Source organism: Aulonocara sp. 'chitande type north' Nkhata Bay, linkage group LG12, assembly GCF_057382095.1.
Source record: "Aulonocara sp. 'chitande type north' Nkhata Bay isolate Kocher_YH1m ecotype deep benthic linkage group LG12, A_spYH_male_GT1.1, whole genome shotgun sequence".
Taxonomy (NCBI): domain Eukaryota; kingdom Metazoa; phylum Chordata; class Actinopteri; order Cichliformes; family Cichlidae; genus Aulonocara; species Aulonocara sp. 'chitande type north' Nkhata Bay.
Window position 1 is genome coordinate 23738347 of NC_141355.1, and position 20143 is coordinate 23758489.

Consider the following 20143-nt stretch of genomic DNA (forward strand, 5'->3'; position numbering starts at 1 on the left):
GGAACCTTTGATTCACTCACAATAATTACACTGAGACAGGTAAGCGTGCATAAACACATACTTGCACAGGCCTTGAGATTTTGCTAATCTATTTAAACATTTCGGCGTACACTATTCAGTTCAATTCATAAAATTGAGATATTAACTCAGTCTTGCAGCCACATACATTATAGAACACTTTGTGCACAAATGTAGCTGTGCTCACAGTATGAGGTCAGGAACCAAAGAGCTGCATTTACTTCTCTGCACATTAGCATAATGAACATCCGTTAAGAGATTTTGTTGAACACTAGACAGCCCTGCTAAAATATGATTACAATGTTGTGCAACAACAGATGTCAGATTATAAAACATGATAAAATAAAAAAAAATATGACCGAGGAAAAACACAATTTTTTTTTTCCCCCTAACTACTTGTGGTGTCGTTGCTAAAATATTCATGACATTTAAAACATTGTCAGGTACTTAACAACAGTGGCTGTGCAAGGAGGGCTAAAAATGTATTTAAAATGTGAGAGAAATTAGCAGGCAGTTTTGACATCCTGTTTTATACTGGCTTAACAACACAAGAATGATTAAATGCCACAAACGCGTCTAGGTTGTCCATCCATGTATAAAAAAATTGCTTGGTCTTTCAGACCATCCAAAGAAAAATTAACATTAGACATGAATTCTGCCAGGCATCAGTTCATGCCCTAAGGATGAAGCCCACTTGGGTCATGCAGCAAGACAGTGATCCTAAACACACCAGCAAGTCCACCTCTGAACAACTCAAAAACTCTCCAGTCTGACCAAATTAAAGCAATTCCTGCACAGAGAAGGAGTAAAAGACTATCAGCTATCACAAAGACTTAATTGCAGTTGTTGTTGCCATTACTTTTTCACGCATGACTAGGAAGGTTTGAACAGCATTTTGCATTTACTCGGCGTTTCCTCATCTGATATTAAAGTTTGCTTTTTGACTGAAAACTTTTAATTAATACCAATATGGAAAAACTAAGAATCGGGAAAGGAACAAATACGTTTTCTCAGAACTATATCCATATATTTGAATTGTTCTACCACTCTTCTTCCAGTAACTTAAGCTCCACATTCAGTTAACCTGGGCGACCTTCTATTTGTAACTTGTTAGTTCTGGAGTTCTGTGCATGATGAGTAAAAACAAGAAAACCTTATTGTTAATAGTACGTGTTTTCTGGCATTGCACCGTTTGCCTTAAAGCTGAGGAGATGTTAGCATTTTTATTAAGCATCTATATTTGTTATCCTCTGATATACTCTGTATACATCTCCCTGTCCATAGATACAGAGTGCTCGCTTACTCAGTGCAAAGTTTAATGGAACACAATCACCAAAAACCTCTGCAGGTCTAGCTGTCACTGTACTGTTGCCTTAAATGTTTTATTTCATTATGAATTTCCTCTACTTGTATTTTATATAAATATAACTTAATGTAAAAGAAAAGGTCACTATAAACAGCATTCAGCATTCCACTGCTTTTTTTCTGTCTATATTTAATTTGTCCATTTCTCTTGTTTTACCGGCTGCACTGAAATTGTAGCAAGCTAGAGTGAGAGAGCCTGTTTCTACGGGTTGTGAGCTTTAGTGTTACAATGCACTGAAAGCCACCGTGGACTTTGACGACGCCTGAAGACTGACGCGTGTTAGACTGATGTGTGCTCTGTTGGCTTCAGACAAAGAGACCACATGTGGTGGCTATTCTACCACTGCCACTGCATCATTAGCCACAGCTGGTGTAAGACTGTGTGCATGTGTGTGAATTGCAAAGGGTGGCTGATTGGATCAAACCAACCTCAAGGGAGAATGTGTATTTGTTATTTTAACTCTCGCCCCCACGTCACCTGTCTCTCTTGGTTTACCCACACGCATTCACATGCTTCCGCTCCTATTCTGTTTCTTTTCTATAAAGTGTGTGCATGTTAGATTAACATGAATGCAAGAGGAAAAAAGAAAAATTAAATTAAAAAAAAAAATCCAATTGGATCATCTGGGAAATTTCAGCGTAGCAGTAAATTATAAGTATTACATGAGCATCCAAAGCACCACGAGAGACTATTTTTGTAATACAGTGAACAAGAGACTAGTTTTACCAAAAACAGTGTTACATTTGTTTGCTTAATGCCATATTTTATTCATTTTAAGCGTCCACGCTGTCTAATGGCATGTGTTGGTGATGGCTAATTTGTTGATCCAGGTTTTCAAACTCATTTCCACACACAACCCAGTATGATCTCAAGTGGGCCAGACCAGCAAAATCACTGCATAATATCCTACAAAAAGAAATGCTTCCCTTTCTTTTACTGTGCAGAAAACATTGATGAACAGCTTGACATGTCTTGAGAAAATAAATGTCTTTCAGACAATTTATTTTTCCCCACGTTTAATAAATCTGTCATTATAAAGAAACGCTGCTGTCTTAACTTAAAAAAACACATTAGTGGGACTTTTGGCACCGCTGTCTTACTTCAGTGTGGTATGGCAGGGCACGGGCAATTTCTTTGTCAGGAAAAAACTGACACTGATTCAAAACTGTGGCTCAGATGAAATTACCACTGTCACAGCACGCTCCATTCATAATGGCATTACAACAGAATTTTTCCTAGTGCAGGATACAAAGAAAATATAAATATATAAAAGAATTCGTGTTTGGACCATTTACTGGAATAGTTCTGCATATTATACACATGTATGTATATGTATATACATGTTCTACAGTAGATCATAACTATTTAACTTAACTATTTCATGATTTGGTTTGTATTGCATTACATTAAGTCTATTGAATAATTTGCATCTCTTGTGGCAATGCTTCAAAATAAGTCATAGTCAAATCATTGCTTCCTGTGACCACAGCACTTCTTATATCATAAATAAAAAGAGATCCAAATAGTCTGTTTTATGCTGCAAATGTAATTTCTATTGGTTTTTTCCTTTGCGCAGAAAAGAACACATTGTTTTATACCTTTACAGTATGAGGATAAGCTTATCGTCTGACTGTAAATAAATGTTTTTGTTCCTTTGGCTTAGTCTTTTTCTCTGTATAACCTTTATGTTGTAATGGAAGCTGAAAGGTCACACAGCATCTCACTTAAGATTGAGAATTCACAGCTACATTGCACCCCATGACCAAAGAGTACTACTGAATCTGATTCAGAACTGGGTGGAAAAACTGAGAATAACAGTGGAGAGTGAGTAAACGGCAAACTGAAGAATAACAATGAATTTCCTCTTTTCTGCATCTGAGATATCCATTTCCTAATGAGAAGGGAGGAGGAAATTAAACAACATGAATTAAACAACACAGCTTGGACATTTATGTGCCTGCCATAAAGCTTGGACAGGCTGAATTTATGAGGGTTTGGTCCAGTAAATACAGCACTCGGGAAATCTGATTAGGCTCATAAATAGAATAGTTTCCCGCTGTCCTACCCTTCACCCAAAGTACCTTTCGAAAGCATATGTTTGGGCATTTTCCTTTCCTTTACAGCCACCCAAGGGTTCCTTGTTGTCAAGGGCCCACTGTAAGTGAGGGTCATTCAGATTTCAAGTGTTTAATTCCTATGACTTGGTGCGTGAGCAGCTTCCTGGTATTTCATTATGCACAATCAGTCTTATTATTGTTTCCTGCCTCATAAAACACATTAATTTGCTTGTAAATTTGTAATCTGTAATCTCAAGGATTTATTCATGAGAGCGGTTTGGGTTACTTACAGTACAAGATGAAGCATGAGAGATCATAAGACAGATTAGGGAGCCGCTAACGGGCGTCCTGTCCTTCAGCTGCTTATTTATTTATTTATTTCCTTTGACTATTGAATATGGCATGTTCTCAAAGCTTTTCCTCATTGAACCATCAAAAAAGATGACAGCAGCACGCTTTCTAAGTCCTACATCACTCCTAAAAGTTTCTAAAAACAAGATTAAACCCAAGAAAGCTTTAATATTTGTATTCTTATTTTATCCTCTGGATCAGTTATGAAAAGAAGATTTGAACCTAATATTATAATTTCCTCTACAGGGAGTATGTGTTGCAAAAAAGGCGTCGCTATAACTTACTAGATATCTTGTCAAATTTAAATTGTTTCACTTCATGGCAGTAATAAACTAGTCCTCTGTAAAACGTCTCTTTGCCTATCATTGGTGTAGAAAAGACATTGTCCTCACCTCCATTTACCCTCTGAATGTCCCCTAGGTGGAGTGGTTAAAGAATGAAGAGGTAATCGACCCGGCGGAGGACAGAAACTTCTATATCACTATTGACCACAACCTGATCATCAAGCAGGCGCGTCTCTCTGACACAGCCAACTACACGTGTGTGGCCAAGAATATAGTGGCCAAAAGACGAAGCACTACAGCCACCGTTATTGTTTATGGTAAGTTTGTCGGTATGTCTTTCTGTGTGTGTAGGTGTGTGTGTGTGTGGCTACAAAAGCTGTAACAATAGGATTTGGCTTATACATATTTTTAATGTGTGCTCTAAACTTTTTCATTTCTGATGTTAGAAATATAATGATATGACACCTTTTTTAATGCTTTCTTCAGTTATATCGAGTCTCTGATCAGCGAAGCCAGCCCCCATCTGCCATGTGAAATTAGCTCTACTGCCGTGCCAACACTTCCTCTTCGCGATTGTCTTGATATTCTCACCTCACCCTTGACCTCACCCAATTAAAGCCCTCCAATCCTGCCTTTAGTTCTAAATTAGAACATGTGGGCTTTCCACATGTTCCCACTTTCTGCCAAGATTCCCAGCTCTGCATAGATAAAGCAGCATATGGCATAATAATAGCTGTGAAAATCAACAACAAAAAACATCTTTAAATAGCTCGCTAAACTTCTGGTTCTCTTCTAGTGTTGCTTTGTCTAGAAGCTGAGAGGAAAGAGTTTGTTTGGTGGAGGCCCATGCCTCATACAACTTAATTCCCCCCCCCCCCCCCCCCCCCCCCCCACACACTCTCTCTCTCTCTCTCGCTCTCTCACACACACACACACACACACACACACACACACGCAGTGTCTCTCTCAAAATATAACACTGACTCCATTCACCAGCAGGACTGTTTCAATCAAAATAACTGAGCGTGTGTGCCTGTTCGATACAGACAGCAAGAGATGGAGTGGTTTGACACTGATGTATCCTTACAAAAATAGATTGTTCAATCTGTGGTTCAATCTTCTCGGCTCCACTAGGGCCTGGCTGACACTGTTGACAAGGTGAAACAGTAGTGGAAAAAACACAGGAGGGGGGAAAAAATGAAGCAACTATAGAAAGAAGGGCGAGAGGTAAGGTGAGGTAGGGGAGAACAGCGGAAGACAACAACTGAGTGAGGAAGAAAAAAGCCTAAAAGCTGAAGGAAATGCATGACAAAAGTGTCTGTGTGTGAATTTACTGGTTACTTTCTGATGATACATTTCTAATTAGGTCTTAGGCAAGGAGTGGGCACTGTCCACTGGGCTGAGACAGAGCTGTCGAGATGCAGCAGTGGAATTTCTACCCACTCCACCCCTCCAGATGCCAACTCTCTCTCATTCTAACTTTATAGCTGATTTCTCTCCTGCTGCCTGTCTAGTCTGCTCTTATCTTTGTCTGCACTGTCCTGCCACATTTTCTCTTGAAACACAGAAACAATAATGCTAAACAACAAAGAAACAGCTAGGTCTAATTACAGGAGGATGCAGATGCATTTTACAGCAGCACAAATGAAAGACATGAGGCAAAAAGAAAGAGACAAAGGAGGTGAAGAGTTTCAAAGAAACCATGGAAAACAAACCGCAGGATTCATCCAGCAGCAGTTCACCTCTCTCTCTCTCTCTCCCCTACACCGGGTTAAGCAATTTCCGAGCCCCATGATAACTGGTCATTTAACATGTGTTTAGCCAGCTATACAGCTTAATGTGTTTGCATATTTGTGTCAGTCTGTGCCCTTCAGTGGGAATATGTAAGCACAGCAGTGGAAAATCATGCTGCAGTAGCTGCAGGCTACTTGAAGGGATGCAGATTGTCTGTGTAGTTTTGATGTTCAGGAAAATCCAGCTCTTTTGCTTAAATTTCAACTCAGCTTCCAGACACATGCAGCCTTCTCTAAGATAATTATTTCAGTTCAATAAAACGGCATTTTAAAATCACGGATTGCATCATCATCATTTTTTTTTAATTATCTCAGACAATCTACAACATATTCACTGATTCAAGTAGTCATAAAGATTGAGTTCAACTTATTTTATTGACTGTATCTGCATACAGTATTAAGCTATAGAAAGCTATAGAAATCTTCAGTCACTAAGGAAAATGTGCATTCCCCAGCTGGTTGGAGAGTGTATTTTCTCGAGGTTGCTGCACCACCTTAGCAACCAGTGGTTGCCAGCTAATCTCTAGGCCTGTGTGACTAGGCCCTTAGATTCCTATCGTTCCAAATCATGGTCAATATAATAGCGCCAAGCTCTGGGACACATGGATGAGTGGACCACAGATACCCAGAAACCCTTGCTAATATGGTATCTTCAAGAGGGTGGGCGTTACATAGTTAAGAAGTGGATAAAACACTGTATTCATTAAGGGACTGATCTCTGTTTCCGCAGTGAATGGGGGCTGGTCGACATGGACAGAGTGGTCTCCGTGTAACAGCCGTTGTGGAAGAGGTTTCCAGAAAAGAACCAGGAGCTGCACTAACCCTGCCCCTCTCAATGGAGGACTGCCTTGTGACGGACAGGCTATACACAAACTGCCCTGCACCACACTGTGCACTGGTATTCTGTTCTATTCAAGACTGTTTCATTTAGAATACTTCTTTCCATAATACATCCTGGCATATTGTATCTGTATACATTTGGGCAATTTTTTGTCCTGTGCTCAGCTTCTGCATTCAATTTCTGTCTTTTTATGTGTGTACTCTCCCATGCCACATTTTACAGTGTTTAGGAAATAATTGAATCCGTTATCTTCAGTCTCCTCCTTCTAAACCCTCTTTTTTTCCGTCTCTCATTCCCGTGGTCCCCATCCGTTCCCTCTAGTGGATGGTGTCTGGACAGATTGGAGCAAGTGGTCAGCCTGTGGAACAGAGTGTACACAGTGGAGGAGGAGGGAGTGCAACAATCCAGCTCCCAAGAATGGTGGAAAGGACTGCGAGGGTCTCGTCCTCCAGTCTCAAAACTGCACTGATGGACTCTGTATGCAAAGTAAGTGGATAAATAAGGTTCAGAAGCACTGACATATCTCTTCTAAATGCATTGTGTATCATATATTAAATATAGCTATGAACAATCAATAGGCCAAAATAAACAAATGTCTAGCAGTGTCTGGTTCAAATAACAATTGAATGTGCAGGAATCGACCCTAATTAGGCAGACCAATGAATGTTGACACATGGTCAGATTTTTAGCCTAAGGCAGAAGTCTTGGTGAGTGAAGTGTAACGTGACCATTACTGGGTTCATTTTGAAAATCATATCCATCCATTAAAAAAAAAAATCATAGTTCCATATTTTATAGGTAAAATTAAGAATAGAAATACAATTGCAATATTCAACATAACTGCCTCTTTATTGTAGAAACTATAAACTGCAATTTATCAGGTATACTAGCACATTATATGTGCAAAGCTAAGTTAATGAAATTGATTCTCGAAGAACACTGAGAGATCTATGCTTGTTGTCACATATCACATCTTGCAATGAGCAATGAGTATGCCGATTCTAGCCAATGTCTTACAGTGTCTGTTTTTGAGACGAATTGATTTTACGGAGAGCTGACCTTTAATAAGCCAGGCCATTTGTTGTTGACAATGTGTTCAAAAACCTTTGCCCATGAACAGAAGCCAGAGTGAGTGAAGCTTAGGAAGACAATTAATGGCTTCATTTAAACCAGTCAAAATACCTGCTCTGTATACTGTTTTTAAGGCACATAGTAACACCAATATTTGGAGATTAAAAAAGATGACATAATGGGCAAATTATTATTATTATTTTTTTTATTTTTATTTTTTTATCTGCAGTCTCCTCAAAAAATTGATTCCTGATTTGGTTTAAACATATGTGGAAAAACTGTTTCTTACCTGTGCAGTTGGGCAGCTTCTCTTCATCAGTATTCTTTTTCCTTTTTCTTCATTACTTTCATCGCTTCCTTCATTTCACCATTCATCCTCCTATTCCTTACATTTATGTCAACATTTTAAGCCTTTTCCTCTCTGCCCCTCTAGTTTTATACCTTTGTCTGCTAGCTAGTGATTTGCTCCTTCTCAGCCCTCCACTTTCTGCCTTTGTGTGGAGATTTATGAGAGGGTTTTGAATGACTTTATTAACCTTCCACTTACCACTTTCATGTCCATTACCTCAGTCAAAAACACTTGCTTCACAAGGAAAGTAATGATAAATAATGATGTGGAACAATCATTGAAATCCCCCCCTCCCCCCCAACACTTCTGACATCATAAATCACAAATCTTAAAATTACATGAAAAACGTGGGCTGAGTAATAATCGTACAAGCAGCAGCAGCTTTTTTCCAAGATGGAGGCAATTTTGTTTGTTGATTTGTTAGAATGGCGTTTTTTACTCCATGTGCTCAGAGTAACTGGCAGACATGCATGTAACATACTACAGAGTGAGAGAGGGGCATGACAGTGTATAAATGTTCTGGAAAGGCAGACATACAGACTCATTTTCACATTTCAGTTCTCAGTTTTCTCAGCTGTGAAAATTATTTGTGGCTTATCGATAAAAATAGGGAGAATTATTCTGCTCGTCTTGAGTTGATTCACAAAAACGAAGTACTCTAAGAAACTTTAGAATTAACCTGATGATAAATACTGTAGATTGACAATGATATTGGACCAAACCAGCAGGTCATGGGGCCACTCAGCGACATGTGCATTTGAACACCAGAATTTTTCCTTCAAGTTTTTTTATTAATTGTTTTCTTTTTAAGGAGAAAAGAGCCTCACCTGTTCAAAGCATGGTCTCAGCCCAGCGTACCATAGGTGTCCCAGGATACATCTAACTGTGATCGAGACAAGAGTTGCAAAAAAGGTTTAATTAAACTGTAGATTATAATCTGACTGTATGGGTTATGAACATACAAAATATCTGTTTGTAGCTTACTGCTGGGTAATTGGCTTAGGCTACTGTTACAGCTGGCTACGGTTCAGGAAATAGACTACCAATCAGAAAGTCAATGGTTCGATCCCTGGCTTCTTCAGTCCACATTTCAAAGCGTCCTTGGTTGGAGTACTGAACCCAAAATGAGCCCTAATGTCTCCGTCAGAGTGTGACTGTGTGCATGATAGTTAGAAAAGCACTTTAAAGCAGCATGGAATAAAGCACAGAGTGAATGTGACTTGTAGTAAAAACTGCCTTGAGTGCTCAGTTAGTGGAGAAATGTGCTATATTCAGCAAGTAGCAGTCCATTTACAGTCTGAGATAACACATATCTGGATTGCTAAACAGCAGTTCAGATGTGCCGTATTTACAGAAATTATACCTCAACTTTTATTCTTTTTTTCCCTGAATCACTTGGTTATGTTATGCATGTTCATGTTAACATAATGTCATCATCTTGCTGAATTTTATCATCAAAGTGTTTTTTAAACAAGTGAGCTTTTTATTGCAGGTTTTGATCATTTTAAATGTACTTAAATTTACTCTCACTGAAGCATTTCTGATTCTTTTCAGGGAAAATATATGTACTTTATCACTGAACACAAAAGCCTCCAGCTGGAGTTGTTACTTGCGCGAGCATCTTCTTTCAACAGCAAGAATGGAGGGAATAGTAGTGATGATTCAATAGATGGGCTATGCCATGAGCAATGGAATAATATGATATAATTCCCTAAAAAAAGCTTTGCAGTAGGCATAGTATTGACAAATCTTACTCTAGCTGCACCATGGTGCATTGTATACCCAACTCCAATCCATTTAAGAGATTCCCTGCAGTCTATAAGGTATGGCCCCAGAATATGGGATAAAACCAGGGAAGTATAAGCTTAGGTTCATTTCCTGTAATTGATTTCCTGTCTTTAAAACGGCTGCTCAAAGATGGGTTTATGCCAGCACTAATGTTTCTACTGTTTTCTATGCATGAACGTGTATTAGAAGGAGATTCTGTATGCAAAGCATTTTTCAGATACTATATTTGTGGTATATTTGAAAGGCGTGGAGTGATTCCTGCTGGTTTATGAACGACAGCTCTTTTAAAATGTGGCCTTTAAGCAGCAGTTCATTAGTATGGCAGGGCAGTTCTTATTTGCTGCCTTTAAAGACTTTAAATTGTAACTCGGAGGTTTTCAGGTCTGATAATTTATTCTCAGTGATTGTGCTGGGGGTGCAGTATTTTAGATAGTGGTCTGTAATTGACTTGGTGCTCAACCATACTTTACTCTACACTCCCTCTTTTTCTCTTTCTCGGTCGCGTCTACCATCTCTTGCTTTCTTTTTTTTTATAAAGTTATTCAACCCTGAGAGGCATAAATCCATTTGACCTTACTTCTTTGCAGCATGGAGTGACTTCTCTTTGTTTTTGTTTGTTTCATTTTCTTTATCTCTAAGTTAGACGCATGCATGCCTGAGTGTTTGAGTCTTTCAGGGGTTTTGGAGCCGTTTGTGTTGTTTTATATGTTCTGGCCGTTTGACATTTCTCTGACACATTGATCAGGATTCTTGGAACGGATTCACTCAGACCTCCACTGTGCCATCCTTGAGTGCATAATATTTTACTCGCTGCCTGCTCTGTGAGCACACACACGTGTATGAATGCAGATGCTACTGTACTTAAAAGTACCCGGAGGCTCTGGCAGTTATGTAATCTAGTGTTTGGATAAAACACTCAGGTGTGGGTTGTATCACACAAAATGATGAGCAGTGTCAGCAAGTACAACACAGCATCAAACAACCCATCTCCCCATTGAGAGCCCTGTTCTTCCCCTTTGTGTTCCTTCTTATTGTGGCTACATTGTCTTATTGTTTCTAACCCAGCATGCTAGCTGTTTGCCGCTCCTTGTCTAAAAGCTTTGCCCTCATCCACTGTGCTGTTTTTTCTCTCCATCGTGCTCGTGTTGGGTCTTTCTGAATCATTTTAAGCTTCATTTTACACCCACCATATTTTCATTGTTATTATTTGTTTGAACAATTGCTTTATAATTGAAGTATGATACATTTTTATCACAGTGTGCTGCTGCTACTATAATCACTGATTCAGATGTTAATCATTGTGACATTTTGTTGCAGTCAACCAAATGCAGCCAGTTGCTTGTTGTCTTACGCCCATGCAAATTCAAGTATGAAACCTAAATTCCTGGGCTATGTAGCCCAGCCCACCTGTACAGCTAAAGCAAAACACCACATTAAGCCTGTCATTTGTCTTGCTGTTTGTTTATATGTGCTTGTCACCCCACTTAACCTCGCCAATGTTTCTCGCTTTTTAGTGCTGAATCAGTGTTCCACGATCAGCTGGTCTGGCAAGAACCTTTTAAGCACACCATGTAGCTATGTTGGCTTTATCAATTATACACCAGCGCTTCAATTATACATCAGTACATGAGTGGTTTATCTGTGTCATAGACCTTCTGTCTGCCACAACTAAGTGAACCACTCAGAATGACACAGCAGTAACTGAATGCATCCAGGCTTCTTCATGATAAGATAAGAAAGATAAGATTAATTTTTTTAATCCCAAAAGTTTCAAAATTGTTGTGTTGCAGGAGACAGACACAGGGAAACAGTGTAACTTCTTATGAAATAAAAATGAAGACCTTATCGAGAAAAAATGCCACAGAAAGTTTAAAAAAAATGTACAGAAGGAGCTTAAAAAAGTAGAAAATACAAAAAAGTTAAGAGCAAATTAAATTAAAACCTATATATAATGTAATATGTAAAACATCTGTTCTTGTCGCAACAGAGCTGAAACAGATGTCAGACTAAAAGTGCTGCTGCCATTCAGCAAGCAATGCTGGTCACCCTGTTATAATCCATAGCATTCACCATAAGCACAAATATCTACGAATTCAAAGTAAATTCAAAGAGGAACATCAACAGAGGGGAACAAAATTCTCTTGATTGACGATAGCTAGCAGTTCCGTCTTTAGGCCACTTACATGTACCATAGCTCAGAGTACACCGATTTTCACAGCCGGTGCAGTCTTTCCACATTTCGTCTTACTGCTCAGATTTGTGTGAAGATCCTGATGCACAATGAAAGTCTCAATGTGGTCTGTATGTTTTCATTCAACCTCGATTTTAAAGAAAGAGCAAAAAAAAAGTCTAGCTCAAGGTCTGTGTCCTGTGATGTTGGTCTTATTTTGTTTTGTTTTTCTTTTCCCTTCATCCATCATTCCACCATCCCTTTTCTTTTTCCCATCCCAAGGTTCATTGTTTCAGAAGTCCACTGAGTCCAAAGAAAAGAATGAATTGGGAATTCCATGTAAGTCAATGTTTTCTGTTTTACCACCATCCATTTTTCTTTTGTCTTACTCATCTCAGTGTTTCTTTGATTGAGCATTGACCTTTGGCTCATGCTTTCTCTTTTATTGTTTCATGTCATTTTATATTACCGGATAAGAGCTCTGCTGATGTCTTACATCTGTTGCCTTGATGTACAATCAACTTGCTGTGCTTATCAAGGAAGTCTGAAAGCACAGTAAAGTCTACAGACAGCAGCATTAGCAGTTCTGAAATGTAACCCTGCTCTTAGACAAAGGAAATAGTGGTGGTATCTTTGTTTTGTTGCATACTGATCCCTATACAGATTTTACTTTACAGGTTTTAACTTACAGTTGTGTCCTCTACATTTCTTTCTGGGTGTGCATGTCAGTGTGTTTCCATCCTTTAAATTACAAGCAAATGCTGCAAAACTGTACTGATGTATAATTAAAATCTATCCTCGAAGGATGAGCAGTTCTAGCTATGGGCAGAGTTTTGATGCCATTGCAGTACATTTGAACTGAACCAGAAACAGTGGACAGATTCTACATACAACATCATACAAAAAAGTTAACCCACAGACTTAAGGTTATGGAATTATGCGTTGAAACATGGTGTCATGCTTTTATTTTGTGTAGCTTTACATTGTATTTGTCTTGTAATGGACATCTAGTTAGACATAACCAGCCTTCCACGATTGCAGGAGGTACCTCTTGCAAAGTCTACCCCATAACAGTGACAGTTTCCGTTCATTAACTCGATTCTTTCCTTTGTTTTGTCTTATAGCAGTGAATCGATTCAGCATCAGTTTACTTGACTCACAATTTGTGAGTTTGTTGCAGCGGTTGCCGTTTGGAGAGTAGCCAGCCAGCTTTGAATCATTGCCAAAGTAGGCAATTTGCCTTCGTTCTGAACACTTACTTTGTGTTTACAAGCTTATTGGCTCTCATAGAGCTCAGTGCGCTTCAGCTATGGACCCCGAACTAGTTCAGATTTTCAATCAGTTCTACTGAATTGACCCCTTCTCCTTTAGTGATAATTTACAGGAGGGCACAAGATTACCTGGCAAGGGTATTACTATTTCAAGAGGTATGGGTGCTTCTTAATGAGTAATGAAAAGAATGAATAATGAATGAAAGGATTTAATAAATATATTAATCAGTTTTACTTGCTATCCTACTTCTTTATTCCACACTGCTTTTGATTTTCCGCCACCCTTTTCTTTCCATCTCACTTACTATTACTTATACAACAACAGAATTTACTACACGATAATGAAGGAGACAGAAATTGAGAGGTGCAAGAGGCAAAAGGACCTCTGCCACTTGTTATTACTCTGCTTTTTACTTCTCATTGCAGGGGCTCTCGTTTTATCTTCAAAGCGATCTATGTGTTTCTCTTGTGTGTTCTAATGACTCTCGTTCAGGCTCTGCTGCAGCAGTTTTATCCTACGGTGCTTTGTTAGATGACTAGTCCTAGATGGATCAAGACATGGAGAGAGCTAAAAATGAGACAAAAACAGTCATACCTCATTTAACAGATTGCTACAGTGTTTCATTCAAAAATGCAGGCAGGAACGTAAGCTGTGGGAAGCTTTGAGAGCCACTAATCACCAAACTGATCCTGCTTTCCCCGAGTATCCCCATATGGAAAAGAAATAGTAAAAACTTATATGTGATTACTCATGAAAGTGGCCACTTTCATGAGTAAATCATATAAGGATTACATGATTTACTCATGAAAGTAGCCACTTTCTCATTACTTTCATACATTGTTTTAGTAAGTATCCAAAACATACAAGTTTCATTATATAAATTTTCATGGGCTCTTATATCTGTTTTCACTGTTATATGCTTTTCATACAAGTTTCACACAAGACAGATACAAACTTTATAAGATTTATATATATCTTTTCCATATGGGTCATTCCAGTTGCGGCTTGATCATTTAATTTAATTTTTGACAGTTTTTTTTAATCCAGTTTATATTTCATAAGTATAGTTGTGCTGATACTGATGTGTCCTATTGCCCACAGTATATGAGTAATTTCTTTTTTGTTTTCTTTTTTATTCTTTTTTTGGGTTATTATCATTTTAGTTTCCCCTTCATAGTTATTTTAACTTGCCATAGCATCCAAGCCAAATAAGAGACTAAATAATTATGAACAGGTGCTGACATTTCTCTTTTCAAAACATCCTTCTCAGCCATTTTTCTCTGATTAGAAATCCAGTCCCAATAAAGCTGCTTTTCTCTGCTCTCTTATTAACAGGGTGTCACCACAACAGGTAGCTCTACTCTGTTTAATTTGGCTGATTTTTACGCTGGTCGCCCTTCCTGATGCAACTCCAAAAGAATCTCAGACTCCTCCTTGGTGAAACCTGGGCTTTTTTCCTTGTTAGGTGAATACATAAACCACTATACCAAGAAGCCATGGTTTAATAACTTACAGAGTAGATTTACCTTAACAACATCCGTCAGTCACACCTATGATAGGTTTCACAATGAAATCCCTTGTCATTCCTTATGGTTGCATTGCATTCACTGTTGACAGCTTCACAAGGGAGGACAGCTGATGGCTGATCAGCTCTTATCTCAGGGTGGTTCATAAATAGAGGCTGAAAAGCTCAAAAAGCAAATGTCAGCAAAATTATTATAATTTGAACGGCTTCATTATGCATTTGTATTGTACCTTGTTTGTTTTGTGAAAATGTGATTTAGCCATCGTGTGAAAAGAGAGATTGGTAGTATTTTATTATTCATAACTGTGGCCAGGATACACTGAGAGAGGTCATAATGTCCCATTCAGTTACACTTCATTAAATATCAGCAATTACACTGTGTTACAGGGTTAAAGAATGCATGAGCTCTAATGACTTTCCTTGCAAACTTTGTTGTAGTCATAGAATTACACCTTCTGGCTTTATTGCCTTTCAAGTGATTCCATATTTTATTTCTTGACACTTTTAACCATTAAGTTTTTTTCCCCAACCATTCTTGAAGCACAGACACATTTAGAAATGACTGCTCACTCTCTCTCACCCCCCCCTTTCAATCACCCCTGACAGTTACTTAGAACAGATGCATCTGCCAGGAGTTGGTGTTGGTGTCCGCATGTTTGTGCCAAGCAAGATCAAAAAGGCAGTTGAATGAGTTTCAAGTAGTGATTGTCCACAGTTCTGCTTTGGATGCAGATCACAGAAAAGATAGAGATGACTTAATCTGAGTTATCCTTGTTTCCCCCTTCTTTAAATCCTCGCTGTGGCAGATTGGACAGACTCCGAGAATGACAAAAAGCTGGGCCAATTGATAGACAGTGATCCGTGCTGAGTGATGGTGGACCGGGGCTTCGTTCCGCTAGCCCATGTGTGTTATCGACTGCATGTAAAACTGAGTGTGTGTATAATTGCTCCAAATTCCTGGGTCTTCAGGTTTGTTCACATGTAAGCACGTGTAGTGTACAGTGCCAACACTGGCTGATGCATTTGGTTCCACACTACATGTCACTAAATCCTCAGAGATAAAGTCAGTTCAGCTGCAGCAGCTATGATGCTATGAGTCGCTCAAATCTTGCTCCCAAAACAAAAAAGCAACGTTGGCAAAATCACCTTGGCTTTGCAGCTAAGCCGCATTTGACATTACACACATACTGTGAGCACAAAACAAACATGTACAATTTAAGGTATAACTATTGTGCAAAACAACTACATAAGAGTAAAATATTTTACATTTTGTGCCATTCTTTAATAAAATCTAACATCAGAATCAAATACCGAGGTCCACCAAAGCATTACCAATTGGAAATACATTTGCAAAATGACACTTTTAGACCCCAAATGGGAGTTATGTCTCCACAATTCAACTGTATGAGCACACTAATGCCTCCTAAATTTGTACAAACCAAGCATTCCCACACCACTGTCAAATCTTTAACCACTTGCATGTATATCTGTTGTGTGTGCGTGTGTGTGGCCTATATATTATTATTAGTGTGTGCATGTGTGTGTCTCCTGACCTTTAGAAGATTCTGTCTTCTATAGAGAGGCTGTCAGGTAGCACTTGCCGGAACATCACAGATGAGGTGTTTAAATGTTTGTCTTCCTTCCCAGGTGATTTAGTCATTATTTAAGTCATTTCAGGTCTTTTTGTTGAAAGGTACATATTTTTAATCTAAATCCAATTTAGCTAGCCGTGCTGGTGATTGTGTTGAACATGAAACTGCTTGTCAGGTGCAGGGGAGGGGGTATCAGGTAAGGGAGAAAAGGCGCAGGAAATAGACATGTCCGTTTGTGCGTATCTGTCTATCCATTCACTGTGACCCATAAAAGTGAATATCGGTGTGCATCTATCAGTCCTTAGTCAGACTGCACTCTGTTCAGTTCCTTTTTTTAGTCACAATCATGTCAGAAAAGTGTGGCCTATTATGCAGTTAGTCAGACAACAAAAGAGCATCAGAATTACAGAAAAGGCAGTTTTCAGCCCAAGCAGCACTTTGTGTTTTATGTGAAAGCACAATGAAAATGAAAGACTAAAGAAAGAGATGCATACAGAGAGCTTAGACAACTTGAGTGCCCAAGAAAAGATACTGTGCATTAGTGCTTTTTTTCACATTTCTAAAATTGTCATTGTCACTGGGAGAGAACATGGGACACAATATGTATTTTATTACTTAGCTCAAATTTTTAAAAAGGTCTCATTTTTGATAAAGGTGTATTTTCACTCTTTTAAATGTCTTTTTTCATAAAAAAAAAAAGACACACTGGGGTTTTGAATAGTCTATGAAATAAGTGACAACTTTGGAATCAGTTCTGTTCATTTACTTTAAAAACGGTCGTCTTTGTATGAGTCTCACTAAGCACCATTTATAAGTGCAAGTTTGTCATATTGTGATGGTTATGTGTAAGTAGAAATAAAAAGACAAATCTAGGACAAAAAAGGGAACGAATAAAAAAAAAACCATTTGGTATCAAGCAGTTGTATGTAGGTTACTCAGGCAGGTGGAAGCTCTAATGGGACATGTTGTTTCATTCATCTACAAATCAAACAGATGGAAACAGAGGGAGTCAGAGAGAGGTGTGAGTTACTGAGGGAGCGAAAGATGTAAAGGGGACGGGATATAAACTGATAGAGAGTGAAGAAAGGCTTTTAAGTCCACTGAGATAAAACAAGTTACAGTCAGTGCATACACACAAACACACAGATGCACTCAAACATACATTTATATTTTGAGAACAGGGCTATAGCCTAGTTAAAGTGTCCCAAACCACTGTAGGAGACTGGGATAAGTGAGCTGAGAAGTGATGCTTCTTGAGGCTTTCTGACTTTGCATGTGCTGTGAAGTTCTAGACCTTCAACTTAAAGTAGACACAAGATAAAGTTTCTTTTAATAGATGGGGATGATGATGATCATAATTAAGATCAGGGAATTGGTACTTAAGAGGATTATCCAATTCTATTCCCCTTTGGCAATTGCAAGGACCTTGATAACAGGGCATCTTTACACAGCAAGGAAGTTGGGGCATCGGGGAATTTTCGACAGGCAACATCAGAATGAAAACTGGTAACTGCATGTCACAAAGCCTATTTGAGGTAGACTTTGAAGATTTAAAGGTGGTGCTCTGCGTCTGTGCTAAATCTGAAGAGCAGATATTTGGCAGCTATAGCAAACAGCCACAGTGCTGTAAATCTTGTCGTTAAACACAGATCGGAGGTTGTAAACGCAAATTATAGGAATGATTTTTTTCCCCTCTGCCACAGTGTGGCTTGTGTGACACACGAGGTGCGGTCTTTCCGAAGTCGATCTAGACAGCGGCATTCAGTCAGTGAGACCGTTCGTGTGGAGGCAGGAACGATGCTTTAGTCCACGGCAATATTGACTGATCTGCAGAAGGTTGTCTCTGTTAACTGATTCGTTGTGTTCTCTATAAATGGCAGGAGAAGGAAAAATAGCTACAAGTGACATATTCACGCTATAGGCTCACACCTAATGATGCAGTTTACTGTTATGTGAGGCAAAGTGAACGTCTCTACGTTCTGTTGTGAAATATTTTGTTTTAAAAATGATCAAAAGCATTACACTGCTTCTAGTGGGATGGTCAACATTGTGGTGTTTGCCAAAAAGGTCAGAATCATTTTTTTGTAATGAACAAAGTGCCCAGAGAGACCTTGTTCACATCTCTCTCGAACTTAACTTTTAAAAAAGGGGGAAAGCCTGACCCTCGTGTTCGGTTCTCGAGGGACACTAAAAGTGGCTCATAGCTCCCTCAAGTGGCAAGTGAGTAACCAGCAGCGTCACAGATGACCTCTCCTCTGTGAATATGTGCATCGTGTGTTAGCATGTGTAAGCGTGAATGTTTGTGTGCCACATTCTTTCATGCATAATCAAGTTCGTGCTTTATGAACTTGTTCTGATGCGACAACAGCAAATCCTTTAGCAAATGACTCAGGCTGTTTGTAGCTAAAAGCCTGTTATCTGCCTCTCAACTTTAAGGGTGGATTAAAAGCAGGATTCCTATACTTTTCAGTCTTCTTAATAGCTGCAGACAAATCCCCTCCCACCCGCTACACAGGACATGATTATGAGCAGTTCTTTAACAGTGAGAGTACACTAAGAGTTTCTCAGGCACTTTCATATTAAATATGTAGGCTTGTTTGTTTTGCTGCTTTGAAGTTCAAGTGCATTCCTACTTCCTTTGCCTGCTTTGCTGTTATCTCCTCTCCTCTGCTTCTTTCCTTTCCTCGCCATTTCACTGTCTTCTCTCTTCGCTCTCCTTTGACTTTATCAGCCAACCTCTTACTCTCCTTTCAGTTCATTTCTATTCACTTGCACTCTCCATATGTGTGTTCTGTCCACAGATTGCCTTTCCTTCCAATTACATCCTCATCTTCATCCCCAGCGATCTCGTTTCCTTTCATCCTTTTCTCATTTCTTCTCCTCTTAAGTGTGTCACATACCTTTTACCATCTGCATCAACCATCAGTTAAAAATTTAGATCCGTCTTCTGCTTCAAGATGTGCCTCATGAATGACAGTTTAACCATTGTTCCAGCCAGAGTACAACTGAAAATGGCTGTTAGGACCCCCCTGTAAAATAATTAACAGCCTTATTAAGTTTCAAGAGTTGGTAATTTTCTTTTTTTTTTTATGAAAGGTGTCTTTGTCTGTGTAGACAAATTATTATATTACACGAGCTGGAGGGCTGTTTGAAAGGTTCAGTTGAAATGAAACCCATAGTACTTGTCCTTTGAGTCTGAATTGAAGTATGAGGTAAAAGTGAAACTGTCAAACACAAATTACGAATGACAGACTCATAAAAGTATTTTATTCTCTGTTAGCACCCTACTGCCCCACAAGTATTATCTAAGTTGTTTATAGCCACTTACATTTCTGATGTACAGTTTCTCCTAAGAAGGTATTTAAAGTATGAATGGGTCTTGATTCATCAGTACGTGTCTAACATGGTCTTCTTCTCTCTCGTCCCCCTCCAGCTGCCCCGAGCACAGATGATGTGGCGCTCTATGTGGGGATAGTGATCGCAGTGATTATGTGCCTGGTCATCTCCGTCATCGTGGCGCTCTTTGTCTATCGCAAGACGCACCGCGACTTTGACTCTGACATCATTGACACATCGGCACTAAATGGAGGCTTCCAGTCTGTTAATATCAAGACAGCCAGATCAGGTAATGAGCGTTTGACATTTGATTCTGAGGGGAAATACAGA

The 20143-nt window shown here is 39.0% G+C and overlaps 1 protein-coding gene across 2 annotated transcripts in view; it reads left to right on the forward strand.

Moving 5' to 3' along the window:
* The window catches only part of unc5ca (unc-5 netrin receptor Ca), a 188866-nt gene that overhangs the window by 145291 nt on the left and 23432 nt on the right, over window positions 1–20143 (forward strand). Inside the window, exons 5-9 of one of the 2 annotated variants that reach the window (XM_086314507.1) lie at window positions 4213–4393; window positions 6600–6767; window positions 7032–7196; window positions 12371–12427; window positions 19911–20102. In XM_086314507.1, coding sequence (XP_086170633.1) covers window positions 4213–4393; window positions 6600–6767; window positions 7032–7196; window positions 12371–12427; window positions 19911–20102 — 763 coding nt within the window. The remainder of the gene's footprint in view (window positions 1–4212; window positions 4394–6599; window positions 6768–7031; window positions 7197–12370; window positions 12428–19910; window positions 20103–20143) is intronic. The other variant, XM_086314509.1, reaches the window with a different exon arrangement.